This window comes from Pyricularia pennisetigena, chromosome 3 (assembly GCF_004337985.1).
Source record: "Pyricularia pennisetigena strain Br36 chromosome 3, whole genome shotgun sequence".
Taxonomy (NCBI): Eukaryota; Fungi; Ascomycota; class Sordariomycetes; order Magnaporthales; family Pyriculariaceae; genus Pyricularia; species Pyricularia pennisetigena.
In genome coordinates this window covers 6956398-6971634 of record NC_043742.1, presented here as the reverse complement: position 1 = coordinate 6971634, position 15237 = coordinate 6956398, and the positions used below count along the sequence as shown (strand labels likewise).

The following is a 15237-nucleotide window of genomic DNA, read 5'->3' as shown; positions in this document are numbered from 1 at the left end:
GGGATGATGGGGTGGGTGCCAATCAAAAAGTAATATTTTAATGGTTGGGAAGGCTTTAGATAGTGGAGCCAGTCAGCCAAGCCATACTGATGGCACGGAAGCTCATCCCCATCTCGAGTCGGGACATTAAACCCTCAGTAATAATTCTTTCTTGTCGCACGTAAGGATTGGAGGCAGACTGAATCCCCAGTGAGGTACGTAACGTCAACGTTTGCATGTCACATGCAATTTCTTGAATCGGCGCTGAGCGCTCCGAGTTGGGACGATTGAGCTAAAAGCTGGGTCTGGGGTCAGGTGTATCACGGGTTTTCTTAGGTCGAACCACACCATGGGTCCAAACGCGGATAGACCGATATCTCAGGCCATGGAGCAACCACACAGTTAAACTCGTCCAAGACTGATGTGGCGCGCAGAAAGAAATGAGGGCGACCGAAAAGAAAACAGACCTGATTGAAGGCAGCGAGAAAAGACCGTGTTCTCAGATCAAGCTCATATCCCGGCATTGTGGCTTTGCCCGTGTGCGTATAGTACTGCTGATCAACCGCAGACACCCCGACAAGAAAGAAAGGGGCAGGTGTACAAAGGATTGGATGAATCTAAACGGGATAAGGCATGTCAAGGGTGAGTAGACGGGACGGGATAAGGCAAACAAGACTGGTCAAAAGCTGCGCAGCTGCCAGGGTTGAATTGAAGCATGTCCAACACTATCGGGCATCACCCAGCCATTTTTGGATCATGTATGCTGGCAGCGCATGTTGATAGTCTCGACGTGGTTATCTGACATGGTTGATGGGGACGAAGGGGCTGATACAGATTGAACGAGTTAGGGAATCGTGGAGACGCATTTACTGTGCCCTCCCCCCACACCCCGATATTTCAAGAGGGACCGCCGACCCCGCTTGGGACGACCTGCCGAAGCCAAGCGGTTACGCAGTGGAGATCCTAGGTGTGGCATGCACGTACTTTACGATGCTGTAGCCTTCCTCAAAGATCCATGTGTTTTGGGAGGTGGTTCCCAAGTGTCCCCCGAGACATACAGGCTGCGATGACAACTTTTGCTTGGCAGAGTGTCATCCATGCAAGAGCCGACCCATCTCCATGGTGTACACGGAGGAACTGTGTGCAGAGAGAACACAGACCCGGATTGTATTCAAGCTTGCTGCAGGGCCGCTCCGAGCACTAACCGGCTCCCCAAACAACAAAGTGTGTATAGAAATAAAACGAAATAAAGATGTTTGAAGAAAAAAAAAAAAAAAGATATCTTCCCCTTTAGTAACAAAACTTGTCACTCACCTCTCTGGTCGCGGTGACGAGTTCCGGAGACGGTTACCGTCGGTTTTCCGCTGCGCACCTTGTGGCAGAGCTAAGTTGCGAGGCGGGCGGAAGACAACGGATGCGATCGACGACCTGGCCGAAAGAGTGCCGCGAGACGGCGCACTGCTGTTGCTTGATGGATCCTGCGCTACGGTCGAGGCATCGTCTTCTGTGCGCACCGACGGGCTGGGCGACGGCTCTTTGATAGTCGGGTACGGCGTCTCATCTCGATCGCTGCCGTCGCTCCCGTCGGTCTTGGGCGGGAAGTAACCAGCTTTGCCGTCTTCCTGATTTGGCTTCGATAATGGCGATACTTCGGAGTCGGGAGTTCGAGCAGCTGCAGAGGCGGCAGGGTCCGCCATGAGGCACCGACGGTGTGGTTGTTGCTGTGCGTGCTACTGACTGGTTTGCGCGGTCGACTGCTGCCAGTTGCCAACACCTCTGGCTGGGGCTTTCGTATCGAGCCCTTGCAGAAAAGATAGAGGCCAGGCAAAGCTATTCTCTTTTATGCAAGCTCTAGCTTCGGACCTTTTGAGGTACGCTCGATGAAGAGTTCGTCGATCAGTTAGCGGTCAAAGCTGGGCTGCACCTAACTCCGGATATATAAAAAAAAAAAAAAAAAAAAAAAAAAAACCCCAGCGGTCGGCGCCTCGATCGGTGTTACTTGATTGTGATACAGATTTGTATGGAAGAAGATGGGGGGTTTATAAGTGGCTACGATGATCCAAGAGGTCACTCAGTTTGATCGAAACAATGCCAATGTGAAAAAGAAAAGAAGAAACGTTGGGCGGCGCAAACCGTTTGGAAGCGAAAGGCGTCAAGGTAAAACCCCGACCCAATGGGGCGCAATGAAAAACAAATGGAGGCATAGGCTAGGCGGAAGAGAAGGGAGGGCCTGCAAGTCACATTGCAGTTAGAATCAATCAATCGTGCACATGCCACTCACTCAACTGCAGCTTGCGGCGCCGCGCGGTGCGGTGCCAGGGCGTGTGGCCGGGGGGTAGCAATTGGTGTTCAATGGCACCTAGGATTCCTACGCTGCAAAAAAAAAAAAAAAAAAAAAAAAAAAAAAAAGCCTACAAGAACACTCCGCTTTTCGTCCCGCACAAGGTGCCGGCCGCCCAGATTGGTGACCTTTACATCCACTTACGATACAGAGGAACCTTGGGTATCCAGGTGCCTAGGTACAGTACTCTTCTATTTCGATAACGACCTGACCCATGTAGTTAGGGCTCAACCTATTTTATGGGATACTATGGGAGAAGTCAGAGCACGTACAGTAATTCTTTAATGTTTGGTCCTGGGTGGGTCAAGATGAAAGGCAAAAGAAAATAATCGAGTGTCCTATAACGAACGGGGCGCAGCCGAAGCCTGATTGCAACAAATGTCTTCATCCTCAGGCAGTTGCCCTTGACGTCGAACTGAGTGAAGAAGGCAGGCAGGCATGTTGCACAAAGGGAGAAAAAGAAGGAGAAGAAAATCGGTCTTTCAAGGCCAACTTCAACCCCTTATCAACAACATTTCCATGCTGCCGATCCCCGGTTTGTTTGTAAGTACACTGGGTACCTAGGCAAGCAAGCAAGGTAGGTAGGTACCTATGATCGGCGACCATAGGGGAAAGCTCGCCGTCTTCTGCTTTTTTTTTCGCGGGCGAGCAACCAACCAAAAACTCCATGGATATCTTCAGTCGTGACGATATTTAGAAGCAGTGCAACCACCCTAGAGACCGTCAGCCATTACGTTATTCCTGAAGCCACCAAAAGCTACTCAGTGCAATGGCGAAACCATGCATGACAAACACACAAGCCTTCTGGGTGTCAATTCACCGTTGGCGGCCTCACTTAGACGCATAGCGGGACGTTGCCAAGGAACTATATTCGTCACAAGTGGGGGATGAGGTGGCATGCGAGGAAGCATCCGTTACCTCACCCACCACAAGGGTTGCAACCATCAGATGGCAGGGGCGTTACTAAGACAGTTAATTACCCCGTACCTATCGAATGAGCCAGATCAGACGTTCCTTTTATTTGAGTGGTTGTGGCTACTTCATTCTAGACCTGACTAATGTACCCTGAGTACCTAGTCTAAGTAGACTTTTTTTTTTTAGCAGACTACATCCAAGCCAACTCCGCTTGACCGGCTTGCTTGTCGGTCTGCCGCTCACCCCAACCACAGAATAAGCTGGCTTTGCAGCCCCCCTAGATACTTTACTTTTCACTTGGCTCTCAAAAAAAGGGGCCTTGACTGTGCACAAGCAAACCCATAATCCCCATGACCATCCGATGCACCCAGACGTTGCTTTGTTTGAAACCATAAGACCCCTGGAACGCCAATGCAAAAAAATCATCTTCTCGTGGGCTAATGCCACTGCTGCCCAAACATTCTGCTTCCACCTGCTGCCAGGAAAATTCCGTTTAATGCCCCTGAAGTCTTGACTACGATTTTCGAATGGGGCGGCGCGGTGCTTTTGAGCGAAGCAACTTTGACTTCATCAACCTAGGTTTACACGTATGTGCGAGACAGGTTGCGGAGATACCAATCGACCAATTTCCTGCCGACCTTGGCCTCCGAGATGTGAATCAAGTCCTGGGTTTTGTCAGCATTTGACATTCAAGCAATTATTGGTTAGAAGGTCAAGATGGATTTGAAACTTACACCTTGCATGGCATAGTCAAGGTCGCTCACGTTAACCAGCTCGCCATCGAGAAGGCCGTGGTCGGCCCAGCGCAGCTGCTTGGTGCGCTGCTTGTTGACAAGCAGCCACGAACGGAGCTCCTCGGGCTTGACAGATAGGAAACCAGCAAGCTTCTTAAGGTCCATGGTTGTGTACAGCCTGAGGTAGGACTTGACGGTCGGGCTCCACATGTTGGTCTTGACCTCGTCCATGAAAACGGACAAGTGGTGCTCGATGGGGTCCACGTTGGCCTCTGGGTTGTCAAAGTCCGGAGGGACGGGCGAGATGAATTTGGGGCACGCCGTCCTGAAGAGCTCCTCGTAGACGGGGAGAGACTCAGGGCCACCCCTCTGCAGCTTCAGGAGCTGGTCACCAAACTTCTCACGCAAAGCGGTGTGGATGGTGTCGTCTAGACGAGTGGGGTGGAAAGCCACGCAGATGGCAATGAGAGCCAGCATCTGGTCGTTCTTCTTGGTGATCGAGTCGTACTGAGCGTTCTTCTGGAAGTTCTTGGTACGCGAGACGTAGACCAGGATGTGGCTGAACATGCGGATGGCATCGGCATAGCGACGAACCATCATGTAGGAGAACCCAACGTAGTAGTAGGTTGTAAAGTGCGCAGCCATGACGCGGGCGAACATGGCCTTCTTGTTCAGCTCAATATCATCAAGCGTCCTCAGGGCAAGGCTGAAGTCGCCGAGCAGACAGTGCACACGGAGAAGACCAATGATGGAGAAGTACCCCAACATCCTGTACAGACTCCTGCTGCCATAATCACCCGCGACAGCCATGGGGTCCTCATTCCGCTTCATTGCCTGCAGTTGCTCAAGGATCTGAGAGCGCTGAATGAGCGAGTAGAGCACGTTCAGGACACTGTAGCAGCCCCATGTGTTGGGGTTCTCCCGCAGTATTTGCGCCTCTTCCTCATTGTTGGCCTGCCTTGCGATGCGCATCCTGTATGAGGAGAACGAGTTGAACTGGTAGATGAACTCGTCGATGACATCCCAAGCCCAGTAGTACTATATGGGCAAGCAAGCAAAAAGGTCAACAAGAGCCCCAACGATGGATTGATTGGGAATTAATACACGGGGAAAAACTAACGGAAGGAGGTTCCAGGTCAACTGGCCCATCCGAGTTCAGGATGAAGTGAAATAAGCTGCAGTACTGGTCGTAGCTCTGGAACTTGACTTCGAGGGGCGCGGAGAAGTCGAGGGGCTGCGCTGCGGCGACAAGCCGGGACTGAATGTCGTCGGTCTGCTGGGCCAGCACCATATCAGGATCATCCATCCCCTCCTCGTACTGAACCTGCTCTCGGTAGTCGGCGACGAGGGCCTCCTCCTCAACATCGCTGTCGTCGGCCAGGCCGCGGGGGCCGCCGTTTTGGTATCCGCTCATGGTTGGCGGATTTTGTGGTCAAGGAATAAAAAAAAACGGACAATAAGAAAACAAAGTCAGAGATCTCTCAACAAATACCGAAACCCAGTCTCTCCGACGGGTAGCAGGTTTCGCAGATGGCGAACTTGCGCGGGGCTTGTCTCCGGAGGTTAGGTTCTCTTCAATCAATCGGCCTCCGGGAGCGAAGCGAGGTGGTTTTTCGTTTGGTGCTTCGCGACCGCCAGGTAGGGCTTCAAAGTCACGGCTGTGTCTGACCAAATTTTCCTGCCCCTCCTAAAATAATGCCCCAGTTTTCTTTTCAATGTGGGGCATTCGCCAGCAACACCAGGAAGGCGGGGCATTTTTCCCTCACCTTTCTTTACTGGAAGCAAGTTGCACCTGCTTGACCTGTTGCAGTTGAAGGCAATTTTTATTTTTATTTTTATTTATTTCGGGTGGTTGGCCTCATTTTACTTTCAGTGTTCATTCAAAGGGACAGTAGCTTATAGGTCTGCAAAAAGTTTGAAAAGGGTCGCCACTAGGACTGTGCATATATTGAAAGCATCCAAATAGCTCGCTTCGATTTTGACACTCCAAATTTTGTTAGTAGTGACTCAAACCTGCATCATTCTGAGTTGCACACCATTTACACAGTTTCCACTTCAAAGCCGAGTCTTGCATTTACTTTCTATTTGCTACATATTGGGCTGCCATCCATCGCCAATACAGCTTGGCATCTACCGACTGAAATCTTCCACCCAGTGACACAACATTAACTACATACCTTCCTACATATGCCTCCGCAGACCTACACTTCTACTTCAACATAATAAACAGTGAAAAAGAGAAGGAAGAGAAAAAATAGGGGAAAAAATGCCGGTCGTAAGCCCGGAAAAGCTGGCGCGGCTCCAGCTACATGCTGACAATGTTCGGAATATCTGTATTCTGGCACATGTGGTACGTATCAAAAAGCCCCCCATCCCCTCCCCAAGTTCAAAGTTCCAACAAAGACCTGATCGAAGAAACTCGAAAAAAAGACAGACTGCTGATACGGCATCATAGGACCATGGCAAAACGTCATTAACAGATGCCTTGTTGGCGACAAATGGTATCATCTCACCAAAGCTTGCCGGCAAGATTCGGTATATGGATTCTCGTCCTGATGAACAGGCCAGGGGCATCACCATGGAATCATCAGCAATATCATTACTTTTCTCCATGCTGCGGAGATCGAGTCCAGATGCAGCCCCTTTGGCCGCAGACTATCTCATCAACCTTATTGATTCTCCTGGCCATATCGATTTCAGCAGTGAGGTGTCAACTGCCTCGCGCCTATGCGACGGTGCTGTGGTCTTGGTTGATGCCGTAGAGGGTGTTTGTAGCCAAACGGTCACAGTTCTTCGCCAAACATGGACCGAAAAGCTCAAGCCGCTGCTCGTCATCAACAAGATCGATCGCCTGGTCACCGAACTCAAAATGTCACCATCAGAAGCCAACGTTCACCTTTCCAAGATTCTGGAGCAGGTCAACGCTGTTCTTGGTAGTTTTTTTCAGGGCGAAAGGATGGAGGAGGACCTTAACTGGCGAGAGAGGATCGAGGAGCGCGTTGCCGCTGCCGCTGCCCGGGAAGCACAGGCAGCCGGTCAGCAAGATGACGAGGCAGGCGAGCTGAACTTCCAAGAAAAGGATGATGAGGATCTTTACTTTGCACCTGAGAAAAACAACGTCATTTTTGCCAGCGCGATTGATGGTTGGGCATTTACCGTCCGTCAGTTCGCCGGCCTATACGAGAAGAAACTCGGCATAAAACGCAGCCTCATGGAAAAGGTCCTCTGGGGAAATTTCTACTTGGACCCCAAAACCAAGAAAGTACTCGGGCCCAAGCATTTGAAAGGGCGAGCACTGAAGCCCATGTTTGTGCAACTAGTACTCGAGCCCATCTGGACTGTATACGCCGCTACGATGGGAAAGGAGTACAACGGCCATAGTGATGCAGCCCTGTTGGAGAAGATCACTAAGTCACTCAACATCAATGTCCCCGCGCACATCCTCCGGGCAAGGGATCCTCGGTTGCTGCTAACAACTGTTTTTGCCTCTTGGCTCCCGCTATCTGTGGCTCTCCTAGTGTCGGTCGTCGAATCACTTCCATCACCAAAGGCCGCACAAGCAGAGCGTTTGCCTGAGCTCTTGCGATCATGCCCAGGACCGGGTTGTATTGATTCCAAGATCCAAGACGCAATGGTGCAGTTCAAGTCATCTGTGGATGATCCAGTTGTAGCCTATGTCAGCAAGATGGTGTCAATCCCAGCCAGTGATCTACCCGAGAACAAACGCCGGAATGGTCCTCTCAGCCCCGAAGAGGCACGGGAACTAGCTAGGAAAAAGCGTGCCGAGGCCGCAAAAGCCCAGGCTGGTGCCAACAACGGTATCGATGACCTTACTTCTGCCATCGGTTCTGCGAGCCTGGATGACGACCCAGTTACTCCTGCTGAGCCCGAGGCAGAATCCGAACCAGAGCATCTAATTGGCTTTGCCCGTATATATTCAGGGAGCTTGTCGGTGGGGGATAGCATCTATGTTCTTCCACCAAAGTTTTCTCCGGCCACGCCCAACGCCGATCCCAAGCCGCGGAAGGTCACCGTCGAGGCTCTTTACATGCTCATGGGCCGCAGTCTGGAGAGCCTTACCACTGTACCTGCTGGCGTCGTGTTCGGTATCAAGGGTCTTGAGGGTTCAGGCATTCTCAAATCTGGAACTCTCTGTAGCCAACTAGAAGGGGCCGTCAACCTGGCAGGTGTTGGTAGCGCGGTCGGTCGACCAATAGTCCGGGTCGCCCTTGAGCCTGAGAACCCTGCAGATCTTGACAAGATGATTGCAGGTCTGAAGCTCTTGGTGCAAAGTGACCCATGTGCCGAGTATGAGCAGTTTGCGAGTGGAGAGCACGTCCTCCTGACTGCCGGTGAGCTGCACCTCGAACGATGCCTCACTGACCTCCGCGAACGCTTCGCCCGATGTGAGATCCAGGCCGGTGCGCCCATTGTGCCCTACCGTGAAACCATTGTCAAGGCCGAGGAGATGCGGCCACCAGCCAACAAGGAACTTGGACGAGGCTCGGTCGTTGCAGTCAGCAGCTCCAAGCAGGCTACGATCAAACTGAAGGTCAGCCCACTGCCAAAGGATGTTACCGATTTCCTGCTCAAGCAGACTGCTGCCATCAAGCAACTATCCTCTGACCCTGCAGGTAATAACGATGCTGCATCTGAGCCCGGGGACAAGGTAGAGGAATCCCAGGCAGACGAAGCCTTCGCGGGTATTGAGGAGGCAAAGACGCTGAGCCCGGAAGAGCTTAAATCACAGCTCAAGGAGAAGCTGGAATCCGGCAAGGGACGTGAGGCCTGGAAATCAGCTGCAGAGCGCATCGTATCTTTCGGGCCACGGAGGACTGGACCGAATATTCTTGTGGACGGCACTGCTAGCGGCATATTACCAAGGATCTTTGGAGATGAAGCAAACAAGGCCGATGCCCCGTCTGCGGATGAGCGTCTCAAGGCAAGCCACTTTGCTGACAAGATCGCGTACGGCTTCCAGCTGGCCATGGCCCAAGGCCCCCTATGCCACGAGCCAGTCCAGGGGGTGGCCGTCGTTATCGAAGACGTCGAGCTTGCCGAAACCGCACATGATTCATCAGCTCGTGACGCCATAGGTCGTCTCACTGGCGAGGTCATCAAGGCGGTGCAGCAAGGCATACACAAGGGTTTCCTAGACTGGTCACCTCGTTTGATGCTGGCCATGTACTCCTGCGAGATACAAGCAAGCAGTAAGTTTTCAAAGCTCAACATATTCCATCGGCATATCCCCGCCGGCGGTTTCCCCAAAGACAAAGTGTTTATCAAATACTGACAGATCACCACGCAGCCGAGGTCCTAGGTCGCGTCTACGACGTCCTGACCCGCCGACGCGGAAACGTCCTCTCCGAGGCGATGAAGGAGGGCACGCCCTTTTTCACCATCCAGTCCCTCCTCCCCGTCGCCGAATCTTTTGGCTTCGCAGATGAGATGCGCAAGCGCACGTCGGGCGCCGCCCAGCCACAGCTCATCTTCACGGGCTTCGAGATCCTCGACGAGGATCCCTTCTGGGTGCCCTTTACCGAGGACGACCTCGAGGACCTCGGCGAGTATGGCGACCGCGAGAACGTGGCCAAGAGGTACATGGACGGCGTCAGGAGGCGCAAGGGTCTGCTTGTGGAGGGTAGGAATGTTGCGAGGGATGCCGAGAAACAGAAGAATATGAAGAGGTAGTTTGTATGTGTATTTAGCGGGGGCTGGGGTTTGTTAGAGCAAGCCCTTCGAACCATTCGTCGCTTTAGAACAAAATGCTCACGTACGGACTAGACGATGGAGCTATCAGGTGGTCTATATTGTTTCGGTGCATTTCGTCCATGTTCTGTACATTAGGCAGCTCAAACTTGTGGAAGGATCTGAATTCTGGTGGCACCAGTGCGAGTCCATAGTGCTGGTTCTATACAATTAACCCATCATGTCACTTTTCAAAAGAATTACCACTAACCTTCGCATTCATCACGACAGTAAAGGGTATACATACTTTTAGACTAGATTTAGACTAACTGTCAAATTACTCCTTGGTCTATTGGGTGGTACGGCTTCGCCCCCATTAAAGATGCCTCTCTGGGCTTCGCCAACATCACGGAGCCAACTGTGACTGCCCGCGCAATAAAGTGCCTTGTGAAAAAAAGTCCTGAAAACATGCATGCTTTTCGTTTTGATCCATTTCTCGGTATGAAAGATCAAGCCCTCAAAATTCACTCGTTAAGATGTAGACATGCAGGCCAAAATTCGGAGAAAACAAGAAAAAAAAAAACAAGAGAAAAAGAGAAAAAGAGAAAAAAAAAAAAATAGAATACGACTATGTACAGCCGAAACGCCCAGTCAAAATCCCCCTTTTTCACGTCCAGTCACAAATATCTGGAAAAATTGCGTTCAACAGCCACACAGAAAAAGACATGCGCATGCCCAAGCGGGTGGGTGCTTGGGACATGGCGCAGAAATGCGAGAGACGCTCGAAGAAGAGAAATGTCATGTCACGGAAACAAAGACGAATCGAGTGGAGCGTTTTAATGGAGGAGACCAGGCAGTGGTTGATAGCTCAAGCACCAAAGTTTGCCAGCTCGCCCAGTTTTGAGCCGCGTCGGGGGCGAGGTAGATCGCATAGACATGAGCATCGACGTTGCCGGCAACTTCGAGTCTGGAAATTGCTAGAGTCGGTAGGACTGGATGACAGTGAGTGAGTAATCTTGAAGCCACACTGCATCGAGAACGAGAAAAGGGCAGCAGCTGCTAGGAATATCCAAGCATGGCCCAGAGTGTCACAGAAATTTTTGTGCGCAAAACTGTTGGGATCCTTAAAGCGGTGGGCCGGGAACCCGTGTTTGGTATGGTACAGTGACTTTTGGAATTTCAGTAGCATCGTAACGGCGTTCAGGCTTCGTATAAAAGGGTCATCCTCTTCATGTTGAAAACCCGCGCTGATGTCCAGTGGACGCCTAGAGCCTGTGCTTCTAGGATGCAATAGGACGACCACTGCCCTTGGCCTTTTTCACGGTCGTCCAGCCGTCCTCATCAGGGGTAGAGTCTGGCCCTGCAGTGACAGGAGTTCCAGGCTGCGACTGTTGTCCTCCGTTGGCACGCGGCGGCCTCGGCCCATCGTTCCGGCCACCCCGAGGACCACCGCCTCCTCGGCGGGGACCACTCGGTGCACCCCTTCCGCCCCTTTGCTCGCTTGATGCCGACCTCCAGTTACCGCTCTCGGTAGCCCTAGATTTGGGAACAGGAGCCTGCTCACGTGTCCGCACAGGGATCTTTTGCTCTGTGGGAGCAGCACCTTCAGCTGGCTGCTCTGGCTTTGCCTCCTTTGCCTCTGGTGCTTCTTCAGCCTTCTCTGAACCGCCGTTTTGCTGGGCGGCCTTCGCATCTTCCTCCGCCTTCTTATCAGCAGCCTCCTTGGCAAGACGACGCTCTTCTTTAGCCTTCTCCTCGGCCTCTTTCTTCTCTTGTAGCGCTGCAAGGCGCTTCTCCTCGATTTCCCGCTCCTTGGCAGCGGTGTCGATGGGACGAGCGGCACCAAAAGGACTGGCCTTAGAGTCGCTGGCTGTCAAAGCAGGAGAAGTGACGTCGGGTGCCTCGGAAATCGTTCGCTTGATAAGGTTAAGCTTAGGGCGACCAGCGGGTGCAGGTGCAGCGGCAGCAGGCGCTGGCGAAGGAGGAGCCTCGCTGCCACTGCGTGACTGGGCGGGGGACTTTGTGGGCTGATCGGGGCGCATGCTGCTTCTCCACTGCATATCCTTCTCGGCAGCGGTGGGAACCCTCTCAGGAGCGGGGCGGTCGGCAAACTCGCGACGAGGTGGGCGAGAACCATCCTGGCGACCTTCGCCCCACGTAGCAGGGGAATGTCTGCGGTCCTCACGGTTGGACGAGTCTCCGCCCTCAAAGGGAGGCCTGCTGCCCTCTCGCGACGAGTTTTGACGGATAGTATCCGGACGGGGGGACAATGGACCCTTGCGGGACCAGTCACTGAAGTCACGGACCTTGCCGTCATCAACCAACTCCCGAGGTCCTCGGCGGTCATTGAACTCTCGGCGTTCATTGTTGAATTCGCGGCGTTCTCCGAATTCGTTCGGCCCACGACGGTCGTTGCGGGGCATGTCTGCCAAGGGTCCCTTGCGTGGCTGCGACCAGTCCAGCTCCCTGGCCTCACTACGGCCCTCGCTGTTCTTGGCTGTTTTGAGACTACAGTCAGTAAGCTGTCTTCTAAGTTTCTGTCCACAGGATGGAGCTCAACTCACGAGGATCGGCAATGCGAACACGAATCACACGGCCTTGGAACGAGTCGCCGTCAAAGTTCAAAGCCTTCTGGAGCCCTTCTGCGGTGGCGAACTCGGCGTATCCAAAGCCCTTGGGCCTCTGCTGCTCGCGGTCCTCCACGATGCGGACGCTGACGACTTCACACGAGGCAAAGAAATCCGTCACGGTCTCGTTGGTGGCGTCATATGAGAGATTGCCCAAGTGTGCAGTGTAGGGCGGCTTGTCGGGAATCCGCTGCGGGAAGGAGTCGCGCTCCCTGGGGGCATACGGCACTACAACCATCATCAGTACATGTGTGACAGGGTCGTTTTCGATTACGTTGAATGGGTGGAAATTCCAACGTACTTCTGTCGGATGAGCCATAGCCGCCGCCGCCGCTACCACCGTAGCCACTGTTTCCACGTCGGTCGGATGGGGGAAGAGGTTGGGTTCCTAGTAGAGTAAGGTGTGGTTGTAAGCATTTGAAATATTATGGCAGGTGGGATGCAATGGGCTGACACCACAAAGTGCGCAAAACGTACCATATGTGTCCTCGACTTCATCGGCCCACGATCCTCCACCAAAAGCTAATCGCAATGAACGGTAAGTATATGTCGGATGCGCATGGCCCGATTTTAAATTCTGCTAAATCACGAGGCCTGTGGACAGGTGCTACTACTCACCAGAGTCCGTCATGAATTCCCCGAGGGAAAACTTCTGGACCTCCTTCTTTTTGGGAGCTAAGAAAAAAAAAAGACATATCAGCAACGAGGTCGACAAAGTTGTGGGTTGCATAGTAGGCAAATGACGCAGTAGCGGAAATGAAAAGGACGAACCCATGATTGCGGTTGGTGGGTTATGCCACGCGCAACGATTTCAGTATCGTAGCGCGTAGACGAGTATAGAAGGGCCGGCTGCAGAGTCGGCGCTATTTGGTTTGGCGGGGAGGATTATTTGATCGATGTTTCGATGTCGATTCTTGGTTGCCGATTGACGCCTTTTTCCTTCGCAATCGAGATATGCGATGGACTTGTCGTCGCAGGGGTTGGCAAGTGCTGGTTGAGCCTCGATCACGGGTCGAGGTCTGTAGAAATGGACGTCTCGGGGTCCTTTTTTGGTGGGTTGGGGATCGAGGTAGGAAGTGGGAGGAAAAAATTCAAGAGGCCTTCTCATTTCAAGTTTGAAGTGTGCGGGCGGGCGGGCAATTTTTCGATTTTTTGGACAAAAAGTAAGGAACCACCCGGCAGAATCTGCTTGATGATTGGTGGCCAGCACCAAACCATGCCCCCAAAAAAGTTTAGCGCATCTACTTTAATACACTGGGAGAAACATCCACCTACGATTCAACATCCTCGAACCGAATGTGAACGTGACGGAGCAGGGGCCATCAATTTTCACTCCTTGCTGCCTGCCTACGGAGGATCTCTTGTCTACCTTACCTTACCTTAGCTTTCTAAACCTGACCACCTCATAATCCTGATATTTCTATATTTGACCTGCCCAATTTATATTTACGATATTCCTTTATTCATGAATCGTACAAGAAATAGTACGTGAATATACCAGGAATACCTTGGCTGCTCATCGAAAATCCGTGGCAAACTTTTGGTCTGATTCACACCTTTGACGTGCATAACTGCGCAGTTCCTGTCATGTCAAGGAGTTAAGGCTTTGTCCAGCCTCTTTTTTCCTCGCTCAATTCTCTCCTTTTTTTTTTTTTTTTTTTTTTTTTTTTTAAATCAAAGAAGTATATTTATTTTAAACCTGTCCATAAAAAACATTCAAGGATGCCTAATGTCGAACCTGGTCAGACGCCGCCCCAGTTGCCACCACCACCTCGACGGCAGCAGGCTGAGGCCAATTCAAGGACAAACTTCCTTCCTGCAGAAGTCTCCCAGGCTCTGAGCTTTGGAGCTTTGACAGGTACGTTGTCACACACGGAAGACCCTCTCTGTAAAGGGCTGCGAGATTCGCACATCACATGACTGGCTGACCTGGGACAAACGCAGGAACTGCCGGTGCGCTTGGTGGAGCTATCATTGCCGTATCACGTCACCGCCCAGCCTTGATATCTGCCGTACTAGGAGGCGCTTACTGGTTTACTGCAGGCTCTGTGTTCAACGGTCAGTGTGTTGTCTACCTGTTGTTGACGAAGCCATTGAACCCATGAGAGCACACGTATTTTGTCTGACGTTTCTTTTCCTTCAGGTTCGAGATCAGCCATAACTGCAGCCTATGGAGCGCGGGACCTGAGCGGAAAGGAGAAGATTGTAATCAGCGGTGCCGCTGGCGCTCTTGCTGGCACGGCGCAAGGAGCGCTGGGTAAGCTCTCCAAGCCAAAATGATGTTGTTAGAAGAAGTGCCAAACTGACAGTTCATTGTAGCCACGGGTATACGCTCTAGTCCACCGGCAGCCTTGGCCTTTATGGTTCTCGGTGCAGGTGGTCAGGCTGTTTCAAACAAATTGGCTGCGCGAGAGCCGACGCCAGCGTCAAAGCGAGATTGGTTGTCTGCCAAATGGAGTCCCCTCACTCCTCTTACTGACCAGGAGTATGAGCACATGCTCCAGGAAAAGATACTAAAGCTAGATGCAGAAATCGCCTTGGTAGACGATAACATTGCGGTCTTGCGAGAAAAGCAAAAGTCCACCAGGAATCAGAAATAGGCCTACTTGGCATCTGTGCAATTGTAATACCACTGTACAATATCACTGTACTGTACTGTACATATATGTGTGCCAATGTGTAGGTAAACTAGTCTGTCCAGGCTAGTTTTGGTTACTGTAATAGTTGGTACCGACCTGAGTTTGCCTTTGCTTGGTTAGGTACCCGTATAGGTAGGTAAATGTATTTAGACACAGACTAAACAATTAATGGGCTTTGGGTAACGTGGGTAATTATTTCGGTAGCTTTTGATTCGACAGAATTCTCCGATTTTATCCAGTTCTAGAGGGAACGTACTTGTTCTGTCTCTCTCTCTCTCTCTCTCTCTCTCTCTCTCTCTCTCTCTCTCTCTCTC

General features: G+C 51.9%; 5 protein-coding genes across 5 annotated transcripts in view; 2 read left to right on the top strand and 3 right to left on the bottom strand.

Annotated features, from left to right (window-relative positions):
* PpBr36_03649 (uncharacterized protein) overlaps positions 1–1676 on the bottom strand; it is a gene marked incomplete at both ends in the record, with an annotated part of 3154 nt that extends 1478 nt beyond the window's left edge. Inside the window, one exon of the mRNA XM_029890819.1 lies at positions 1294–1676. Coding sequence (XP_029754328.1) covers positions 1294–1676 — 383 coding nt within the window. The remainder of the gene's footprint in view (positions 1–1293) is intronic.
* A 2140-nt stretch (positions 1677–3816) lies between these two features.
* On the bottom strand, positions 3817–5383 carry PpBr36_03648 (uncharacterized protein; the record flags this gene model as incomplete). The annotated part of the gene is made up of 3 exons (XM_029890818.1): positions 3817–3900; positions 3970–5007; positions 5090–5383. 3 exons carry the CDS (start codon positions 5381–5383, stop codon positions 3817–3819), a joined length of 1416 nt encoding a protein of 471 aa, XP_029754329.1.
* Positions 5384–6235: 852 nt separating this feature from the next.
* On the top strand, positions 6236–9660 carry PpBr36_03647 (uncharacterized protein; the record flags this gene model as incomplete). Its single annotated transcript, XM_029890817.1, has 3 exons — positions 6236–6319; positions 6425–9179; positions 9278–9660. The coding sequence occupies 3 exons, from the start codon at positions 6236–6238 to the stop codon at positions 9658–9660; spliced, it is 3222 nt and encodes a 1073-aa protein (XP_029753582.1).
* Positions 9661–10937: 1277 nt separating this feature from the next.
* On the bottom strand, positions 10938–13059 carry PpBr36_03646 (uncharacterized protein; the record flags this gene model as incomplete). The annotated part of the gene is made up of 6 exons (XM_029890816.1): positions 10938–12154; positions 12222–12512; positions 12586–12672; positions 12762–12806; positions 12903–12959; positions 13056–13059. The coding sequence occupies 6 exons, from the start codon at positions 13057–13059 to the stop codon at positions 10938–10940; spliced, it is 1701 nt and encodes a 566-aa protein (XP_029753583.1).
* Positions 13060–14006: 947 nt separating this feature from the next.
* Positions 14007–14884, top strand: PpBr36_03645 (uncharacterized protein; the record flags this gene model as incomplete). The annotated part of the gene is made up of 4 exons (XM_029890815.1): positions 14007–14142; positions 14229–14342; positions 14428–14541; positions 14604–14884. 4 exons carry the CDS (start codon positions 14007–14009, stop codon positions 14882–14884), a joined length of 645 nt encoding a protein of 214 aa, XP_029754336.1.
* Between the last annotated feature and the right edge of the window lie 353 nt (positions 14885–15237).